The sequence below is a fragment of the Tauraco erythrolophus genome, chromosome 5 (assembly GCF_009769465.1).
Source record: "Tauraco erythrolophus isolate bTauEry1 chromosome 5, bTauEry1.pri, whole genome shotgun sequence".
NCBI lineage: Eukaryota > Metazoa > Chordata > Aves > Musophagiformes > Musophagidae > Tauraco > Tauraco erythrolophus.
Genome location: NC_141469.1, coordinates 170,365 through 180,320, shown reverse-complemented (window position 1 = coordinate 180,320; position 9,956 = coordinate 170,365). Strand labels below are relative to the sequence as shown.

At 58.1% G+C, this 9,956-nt stretch overlaps 1 protein-coding gene across 1 annotated transcript; it reads left to right on the top strand.

The window, feature by feature from the left end:
* The first annotated feature begins 834 nt into the window (after window positions 1-834).
* On the top strand, window positions 835-8,363 carry FGF5 (fibroblast growth factor 5). Its single transcript, XM_086612066.1, has 3 exons — window positions 835-1,135; window positions 3,613-3,716; window positions 8,016-8,363. The coding sequence occupies exons 1-3, from the start codon at window positions 835-837 to the stop codon at window positions 8,361-8,363; spliced, it is 753 nt and encodes a 250-aa protein (XP_086468192.1).
* The last annotated feature ends 1,593 nt before the right edge of the window (window positions 8,364-9,956 follow it).

Below are 9,956 nucleotides of genomic sequence, written 5' to 3'. Positions count from 1 at the left end.
AAGCAGAATACGCTCGGTGCTGTGCTGGGATGATGGATGGACTGTTGCCTCAGGGTCTCCTCCCGTGCTGCGGTGCTGCGTGGCAGTTGTCTTTGTAATTGGGAAGAAATACGGCTGCTGGAGCTGGCGGGGCACCGGGCACGTGTCAGGGTTACCGGGATGGCAGCGGGAGGCCGTGGGCCACTGTCCCTGCTGCCCAGGAACGGTGGGGCTTATTGTGCACAGATGAGGGCCACAGCTTCCCCGCTGGCCCTGAGATGCTCTCAGGGGTTTTAGGGTGGTGGCAGCGCTGGGAGTGCCCTGCTGACCCCCAGGGGCTGCTTTCTGGGGCCGAGCATGGCACAGCCACGTTGTGCAGGGGGCAAAGCCGCTTTCCTGCTCGGGATGCTGCTTCCATCCCCCAAGGCAGCTCCCCTGCCCCTTTCCCGGGGCCGAGGCCGGGCTGGCGGTGCAGCTGCCGGCTGTCAGCCCCCCGCACCCCCGGCCCGGCCGGCTGCAACCCAATCCCTTCCCCTTCCCGAGGGCTCCGCCGCGGCCCGGCCCCGGGGGCTGCCGCTGACAAGGTATTTCTCAGCGGTAACCCGAGGCGCAGCCCCCGCGCCCCCGTCTCGGCGGAGCGGACAAGTTAATTCCCCAGATTTATGCGCCTCCCGAGCCCCGGCATCTGCTGCGGGGGGCGGCGCGGGGGGTGCTCGGTGCTGCCGGGGCCGGGCACAGGTGCGGGACGCCGCCCGCTTATAAATACCCCGGCGGCGGCGGCGGGGAGGGGCGTCCCGGTCCCCTCCGCCGTGGCGGAGCGGGATGCGGCGCGGCGCCCTTCCTCCCGCCGGCAGCATGAGCCCGTCCTTCCTCCTCTTCCTCCTCCTCGCCCTGCCTGCCCGCGCCCGGCGGGAGCAGGTGCCCGGCGGGGCGCAGCCGGGGCCGGCGGGCCGCAACGCCCCCGCGCCTTCCTCCTCCTCCACCTCCTCCTCCTTTTCCTCCTCCTCCTCCTCGTCGGCGGCGGGGCCGGGCCGTTTCCCGCGGAGCCGCCCGGGGCGGCGGCGGGGCCGCCTGTACTGCCGGGTGGGCATCGGCTTCCACCTCCAGCTGCACCCCGATGGCCGAGTGGACGGCGCCCACGACGCGAGCCCCCTGAGTGAGTGCCGGGGGGGTGGTGGGGCAGGCTGGGGGGCGGCTGGCGGTGCGGGGAGCCGCGGGGGTGCGGCATCCCCATCCCTGGGGTCTCTTCTGGGGTGTTGGAGCCCCTCGCTCCCTGCTGCCTTTAGCTGGGGTGAGGGCAGCCTCAGGAAAGGTGAATTCGGGGTGCTGCCTGCCCCGGGAGGCTGGAGTGGGGGGTCCTGGGGGTGCTGTGCCCTGCGGGATCGGGTGGGATGCCGTCCCGGGGAGTGGAGAGGACTCTGTCCTGCTCCCTTTGGGAAGTGCTGCCCTGTGGAGTTCGCCCGCTCCCAGGAAGCGAGTCGGTGGGGATCGGTGTGAAGGCGGGAGGTTTGTGCTCCCACCGCAGCACTTGGCCGGGGTACGGGAGGGGAGGATGCTGCACCGGGCTCTCCCTCGCACCCCTTTTCTGTCCTTTCCCCGTGTAACTTTTCCATCCTTTCCTCTGCATTCTCATTGTTCCAGCGCGGTGATAGGATATATCCAGTTTAAAAATAGGACTGAGGCTGACGTTCCCCTGAGAGAAAGCTGTGCTAACTCATGGCTTATCCTGCGGGTCGGAGTTGCGTGATAGCCGGTTAAAGGGAATGAAATGGCAGGCGGGGTTGAAAAATCACTTAAAGAGCCTGAGGGCTTGGACCTCAGGTGACCCTGGCAGCACGTGTGGCTTCAGCTGTCGGACGTGCTCACAGAGCAGTGACCACATCTGGCCTGGACCGAATAATTTGGGCCCTGGTTTGTGCCACAGCCCTGCGAAGGAGGGCAGCCTGCGGGCAGGGAAGCTGGGAGGCCAGAAACCCTGCTTGGGTTTGGAGGAGCTACGTGGGTGTGTGGCCAGGAGGGGGTTAGGGGCTGCAAAAGGGATGGATGAAAAAACAGTGCATCCACGCCAGGGCTGCTTTGGGAGACGTGAGTTTGGAGGGGCTGCCTGCGCCGTGCCCTGCTGGACCCTGTCCTGCAGAGACGTGGCAGAGGAGTTTTCCCCTGGGAGACGTGTGCAGCCTTTGGTGCCGCAACTGCCTTGCATGGGCTTGGATTACGTGACATTTCTTCCTCTTCCATCTGAAATTTTCTCCCCAGAAAGGTGGCACTTTGGAGCAGTGTTGCCCTGAGGACCTGTCCTTGTGGGGAAGAAGTTGGCTTTTGGGAGGGAAGCCCCAACTTTGGCTCCTGGGAAACTGAGCTCGAGCCAGGGCACCCCAGTAACAGGAAGCACGTCTCCCAGACAGCACTGCCCCCCCCAACCCGAGGCCAGCAGGTTTTGGGGTGCTCTCAAGGACTGGGAGCGTGCTGGGAGGGCACATGCCTTGTTGCAGCAGGGCTGCTCAACCCTGTGCCTCTTGGCAGTTGCTGCCCCTGGGGCATGTGAGGTGAGGAGGGGCCGCCCACCTGCCCCCCAAAGTGCCTCCCAGGCCGCGGGTGCGGGGACCTGGGTGCCTCTGGGAGCTGCGCTTCGTCCTTAAAATAAACATGAGAAGGAGCGATATGATCCCCTGGCCTCAGAGGTTTCGTGGCAGCTTCACATTCGCTCTTGGCAGGTTCATCACGCTGCCCTTCACTGGGGCTGGGCGAGATGCTCTCGTGGGCTTCTTCCTCCTGTCTTGGGGCCACCGAGACCCCCCTGGGGTGACCCCACAGCTGCATTGGGGTAGCAGTGATTGTTTCACAGGCTAGAAAGGGCATGGTGGGGAGGCCGGGCTCCCCTCAGTTCCCCGCCACTGGCATGGGCGTTGTGGGCACGACTGACCCCTGCCACCACACCTTTTCTCCCCGGGGGGACACCACACTGTGTGGGGAAGGGAAACGTGTCGGTGCTGTTGCTGAACGATGCTCGGAGGTTGAAGCTCTTCCGTAGGATGAGTAACAGGTCACACACACACTGCCGGGGGGGCCAGAGCCCGTTACTGCTCAGAAAATATCTGCTTGAGAGGAAAACGGCTCGTTTTCTCGTGGCTGGGCTGCATAGTGCCCTGCTCCCCAAGTCCTGCTGCGAGGAGGGGCCTAAGAAATTATTATTGGTACTTCTGGCCCCAAATGGTGTGTGTGACACCTTTATTTCCCGAGCCCGGCATGTATGGGAGGAGGACAGGCAAAGCTGATCCCGGCAGGCTGGCAGTGGGTGGAAGGGGCTTTTCCCACCCTTGAGAGGGATTCCCCCGGGGGTGGACGCGCTCTGTCACAGCCGAGTCAGAAATCATCCTCTAAAACATAGATTTTAATGTAGAAAATCCCCCACCCTGGAGCCATGCTGGAGCCGACGCGAGTCCCTCTGCGGGGCGGAGGGCTGGGGCAGGAGGGGCGCCTGGAGCCAGGCAGCTGAGCAGCAGGGTCGTGTGGAGAGGAATTGCAAACCTATCAGACTGATTTTTTTTTTTTTTATTTTTGGTTTTTTATTTTTTCTTTGTCACATGGATGTGAAAAGAACGGTAATTTATTTTGGGATTTCTGTCATCCTAGGTGTTTTGGAAATATTTGCTGTGTCTCAGGGGATTGTAGGAATACGAGGAGTTTTCAGCAACAAATTTTTAGCGATGTCAAAAAAAGGAAAACTCCATGCAAGTGTAAGTAAACCCCCCTGCTTATCAGTATGTATTGTTTATTAAAGGCCGTGTGGTATCTTCACGTGCACGTGGCAGCAATGCCCCTGGGCAGGGCCCCAGCGTGCGAAGCCCCTTTGGCTGCCGGGAGGGCTTTGTGCTGGGTGGCATTGGCACCGCACAGACACACAGGGGACAGGTGGGGTCAAAACCCCCCGAGCCTATATCCCTACGTGCCGCATTTATCCAAGAAAAGTGCTTTTTTTTTTTTTTTTTGCAGTTGGGTATTTGCATCAAAAGGACTCGTTCTTTGAGCGCTGCCGGTTTATTTTTAGCAACTTCTGCAGCAGATCGTGCAGACGGTTTTAGCCAAATGTCTCCCGGAGAGCGGCGCGTGTGGTGCCGGGCGCCCGCCTGTGCCCGTGCACGCGTGGGGAAGGGGCTGCGGCCCTGGAGTTTCGGCCGGGTTCTCCCACAGGGGAGAGAGGGCCCTCGGTGAGAGCGTGTGGCTGCGGGCATGTGAGGTCCAGCCCGTGCGGGAGCGTTGCAGCTAGACTGGAAAAATCCTGGTAACTCCGGTTTCTGCAGGCTGTTTTCCTGAAGGTTGGAGTTGACTGCAGATCAGAGTTTTCTGCCAGTCTAATTGTGCTTTTCCCAGGCTTTTGTGCGTTGACTGAATCCTGTAAATTGATTTCACTTTTTTCCTCAAGTTCAAGATGCTGCTTCCGAATTTTTTCCTGTTAGTTCTGGAGATGATTTAAGCAAATGGAATTAACTGCTGTTCTTAGGTGAAAGTTGTCATCTTTTCAAGGTGTGTATAAATGCAACTCCCTAAGAAAGGCATTTTTAAGGCGGCATCTTGGATGATCTGTCCCCTCAAGTTTGTTGCCAGGGAGCCTGTTCAGGGCTGATAGCCTGGAAGAGGGAAAAGCCAACCGCCTGCCCCACAGTTACGAGCCAAACCTCACGGCCGCGACGTGGATATTACTGATGTGCTTATGCTGCCCAAGCCCGCAGGTTGCCTTCAAGAGAGATTTATGAACTCGCCTCTGACTCTCTTGAGTCTTATAAGAGTGTTGCTCCTGAAACCTAATGATGCTTAAAGGGTGAGCACACGGTTGCTTATTTTAGGAAACAAAGCAGGAGCGGCAACGGCGTCTAGCGGAAAGGGGGAATGGCTGCGTGGAGGAAGACATGAGGGAAGAAGAGGGGGCAAGAGACGGGCAGAGCAGGAGGAGAGCAGTGGAAAGGTAAAGGATGGAGAGGAGAGGGAAGCAGGCGGAGCGTGATCCCCAGACCCTCCAGAGCCTTCCCGCCCTTGCGGCATACAATGGGCCCCTTATTCGAGCTGAAGCCTTGATTTATGCCCTGGTGCAGTCAGAAATTAAATCAAACCTCGTTGGTGTATGGTTAATTGTTGGCACACAAAGGGCAGTGCTGGAGAGGGACCTCAATTAGGCGGGTCAGAGCGGGGGGTGAGGACACACGATGCCCCGCGCGGATGAAAGCCGCGAATTTGTAGAAACTTGACCCAAATGTCTAAAGATTGCTGGGCTAAACAACGCCGATAATGCGAACTCGGCATCTGTTGTTCTTTCCTGCCTTGGCAGGATGAAGTTATTTCATGGCCTAATGAGTTTTGAGCAGTACAAAGCGCGCCCTGCGCCCGTCACTCAGCACAGCGCTTTGATATGGCAGGCACGCCGGTGGCTCTGTGCTGAACCGCGGATAAAAGTCATTCCTGCAGGGAATCGGGCTCCTTCGAAAGCGGCTCTCAGGGCGCAGCTATATCCCAGTATCCCAGCTCGGTGCTTTGCAGCCCCCCTCCTTTTTTTTTTTTTTTGATGGCAACTTAATTAAATCACAAGCGCTTCGTTTTTAGAGGCACCAGCTTCAGAAAATGACAGTAATCCCGGCAATTATCAGTTGTGTGCACAGATGGCTTTTTCCTCGTTGTTAAATCCTCAGTCCCCTGTTTGTACATTTTTAGCGTGGAACAGGCAGGAGAGGGGGTTTGGTGTCGGTCTCGGCAGGGGCCGGCATGGATCCGAGAGGGGAGATTTGCTCCCGGGGGCTCGGGTAATTTTCCTTTCTGAGGAGCTGTTCTCAGTTGACCAAACCCACGGTCCTCCCCGGGGCAAATCTCTGCTGAATTGGATTTTAAACTTGATTCACTTTTGGATTGCTCTTCATAATTGTCTCTGGAGCTGCTGCGGAGCAAATCCAACAGGCAGCCAGTGCACCGCGGCTGTGCCGCCTGCCCTGTGCCAGGAAAAACACCTTTTCCCTGGCTGAAACGGGAGGGTTGCTGAGCTGAGTGGCTGGGATGTGGGGAAGCCTGGCAGAGGGATGGCGATGCAGTGGCTGATGTGCTTCCCGGGGTGGTTTGTTGTCTGGGGGTGAGGGCTTTCCTCTGCACGCTCTGTGGGCGTCCTCCTTCCCTGTGCCACCAAGGATGCAACTTCCCTGTGCATCCTTCTGTGCCCAGGGCTGGGGACCCCCCCTACTGACCCACATCCCACTTGGGAGAGGATGCTTACTCGGGAAGTTCCTCCAAAACCACTTGAAGCAGGAACTCTTCCAGTGATGCTCCAGACGAGGAGCCAGGGACCCGTCTAACTGCCAGCTCCCTTTGCGGTGTGGTGTTGCCCCAAAAGTACTGGGCCAGACTGGGAACGCTGATTCGGCTTACCATGAGCAAGGCAGCGGCCAGCTTACTCCTCTGCGCAGGGATGCGTGTGAGCAGGGGCACGAGCATCGCTTCCTGCTCACGGCAACGCTTGCGGAGCCCACTGGAGCCAATTTCAGCATCGGCCCCTCGGCCGTGGCCAGCCCCTGTGCCCGGTGCAGGGCAGCCAACTTCACCTCCCACACCAGAACAGCCTGCTCCTGCCATTTGCCCACATCCCGCTGGGAAACGCAAGGTCTGTTCCAGGGCCCTGTGCACTGAGCGCCCTTTTGGGTGTGTGCTGGCACCTCAGTCCATCCTAAACGTGCCCGTGGCAAGGCTGGTGTGTCACCCGAGTGCTGCTGCGCGTGTTGGGGCTTCAGAGAGCGAGGAGGGGTCAGCCAAGCTGTGGCTCGGGAAGGTGGATGCTAGTGCACGGGCAATGCAGCTTCGAGGATCCATGAAAGACAGGGAAAGCAAAAATGAGTCATGCAGGTGACGTTTGTTTCGAGCCAAGAGCACAATGAGATGTGATTTGAAAAAAGCATGGCAGGCTGGAGACTGTCGCTTGTGTTGTAGGACGCAGCTTCTCTGGTTAAATGAGGAGCTGACGACGATGCCAGCCCGCCGGGCCTTCTGTGTGGCTACAAAGCACTGCTTGGGGGTTTTGTCGGCTTCTCCATTGCGGGGGGGTTCGAAGCACGAGAGCTCAGCATCCCTTGGACATCCACAGTTTGGAAGCGCTGCTTTGCCGTCGGGCTGCGATGCCCAGGCAGGGCTGGAGAAGCCGTCAGGGCACCCAGTACTGTGCCCGTGGTTGGAGTCAAGCGGGCAAAGGGTTTCCGAGGGGCCGCCGGAGGCTGCGGCCAGGCGTGCCGGGGCTGTTTGTACGTAGCTGAGGTGTTATGGCTCTGTTGTTGTCTTCCTGCCCGATTTTCTTTTTGTCCTCCCCCTTGACGACACCAACACGGAGCTGTTAGGGGCAGCGTTCAGCCTGTCCTCTCGGGCAGTGGGACGCCTTTCCCCCGGCTATCTGGGAGCCACTGGGGCCGTCCTCTTTGGAGGAGGTGATGCTCTTGGGCTGCAAGTAATTTGTTCAGGTTATCAAGGGACAAAATGCCCTGAGTTCATTTTAGATGAAGAAGAAAAAAAAATCCAGTACAATATCAAAGCCATGTTCAGTGAAGCAATGAAAATCTGCATGCAAATTGCCTTTCCAGAGTATTAAGCGATGATTCAGTGCCCAGGCGAGGGGTGCGAGGGTGGGAACAGAGACGGAGTGGGGGCTCAACCCCCCAGGTCCTCGGCAGGGCTGTGGCACGGCGTCTACGGAGCCACGTCCTCCCTCCTGTTGGTGGGAAGGGCGGGAGGAGAGCTGGGGCAGGAGGGAAGGGTGCTGCTGGGGCACGCCAAGCCTGGTTTGTCCAAGAAGTCCAAAATTGGGTGGCAAGCAGATACTTAAAGTATCTCTGTTGGGCGTTTTCCAACCTGCGGGGTGCCCGGCGGCCTCGGGGTGTGTCTGCCCTGTGCCCCGTGTTGCCGTTCGCCCCTTTGGACCTGCTTTTGGGAGACGTAAAAACCCCGCGAGCGTGGCAGGGTGGGAGACGGGTACAACCAGCCCTTGGCTAACGCAGCCCCCATCTCTGTCCCCGCAGGCCCGGTTCACGGCGGACTGCCAGTTTCGGGAGCGCTTCCAGGAGAACAGCTACAACACCTACGCCTCGGCCGTGCACCGCAGCCCGCGCTCGGGCCGGCAGTGGTACGTGGCGCTCAACAAGCGGGGCAAAGCCAAGCGGGGCTGCAGCCCACGTGCCCGGCCCCAGCACGTCTCCACGCACTTCCTGCCCCGCTTTCGGCAGCCCCAGCCCCCCGAGCTCGCCTTCACCGTCACCCTCCCCGAAAAGAAACCCCCGCCACCACCGCCTAAACCGAAGGTCGCCCCGTCCCCACCTCGGAAAAACCCCGGTCCCGTCAAGTACCGGCTGAAGTTCCGCTTCGGGTAGCGTGCCACGGCAGGGACCCTGGCGTGGGAGAGACCGGGCACCCGGGCAGCTTTTGGGGGTGACCCCGTGGAAGATCTGCGTCCCCCCTCCCCGAACCGATGTGGGGAGGCTCCAGGTAGCCGTGTTGGAGTCGGGGTTGTCTCTTCACCTTGCGCACCAGACTGCGTCCTCGGAGCGTGCACTGGGACGACGTAACTTGGGCTTTCCAAAGACTTTTCCTGTGGCAAACGGAAAACACTTGATGGACCTCAGGTTAATTTTCTGTTGTTGAAAGAAGCAGAAAGGTACCTCTATGGCGAACATATTTTCTTACCTTATTTTCACTAGTAGTGACTCTTTTGACAATCATTTTCATACAAGGGATATGTTCAGAGCCAACCTATTAAGTGCTTTTTTTCCTTTCTGTTTTTTTTTTTTTTAATCTCCTTTTTGCTGCACTTTTTTCCTCTGTCCATACCTCAGGTACCCTATATCCAGGTCTGCCTCTTCCCCTTCTCCTACAAACCAGCTCCTCCCTTCCACAACAAAACAACCAGACCAAGCCCAACAAATTCCTTCACCTTACCTGTGGTGCAAGGTGGTCTTAAGACTGTTGGCAATAATAGAAATATGTATTTTTCTTTTTTTTTTTAAAGGGTTGCAGGCTTGGGGAGGGTGGCTGTTTTCAGCTGTGCTCCTGGTGGTCTCTCCCGTTCTTCCCTGGACAGCTGGAGGAGTGAGTCTCCTCCTGTCCATCAAAGTATGGTTCTGATGCCTGTGTTTAAAATACCTCTGCCCCGGCCCCATGGCATTCCTGCCCGCACAGGGTGGGAGCCACGGTGAGACCCCTCCCTTGGGGGTGGCCAGGGACCAGGACACCTTTGGCTTCCAGGTGCCCACCGGTTTCTTCTCACAGTTTGTGCTGCTGATTAATTTTGTCATTCACAATACACTTACGGGGGGGAAAAAGGGTTTTATTTTATAGCGAGCGTGGAGACATGGCAATAAAGGCTGTTACAGCTACCTGTACCTTCCGAGGTGTTGTTTCCCACCCAGGTTGCCCTATGGCCATCAGATTGTTTCTCTGTTGTGGTGTTATGTTTGGACCACTCGTGTGTATGAGTTTTTAGTTGGTGTTCAGCATGTTGCACAGGTAGGGAGAACAAAGCGCTGGACCTCACGGGTTAAGCCTTAACAGGAGTGCCGGTGGGCTCGTGTTAACGAAACCCCTCCCGACCTGAGCCCTGCTGCGTTGAGCAGCAGTAATGCGGGCAGGCGTCACGGCCGAGCCTTTTCTCCGCATCTGATGGTGGTACAAATGGTTATTTCTGTTGAAATCGTGGTTCTGGGCCCGTCATCCTTCTGGGCAGCCCCTGGCCGGGTGCCTCTGCTCCACGCAGCGGCAAATGCTTTGGCACAAGGGCGTGTGCTCCACGTGCGGGCACGGATGGGGACACCAGAATAAAACATAGTCGTGCTTCATTTTACAACCTGGTTGTGTGATGTCTTGCTTGTCTGCTGTCTGTGTGGTTTTCTTTTCTTTTTTTTTCCCCGAAGGAGGAAAATGAGTGTTCCTAAATTAGCTGCTACGTGTGTTTTTGTTAGAGGGTTTGT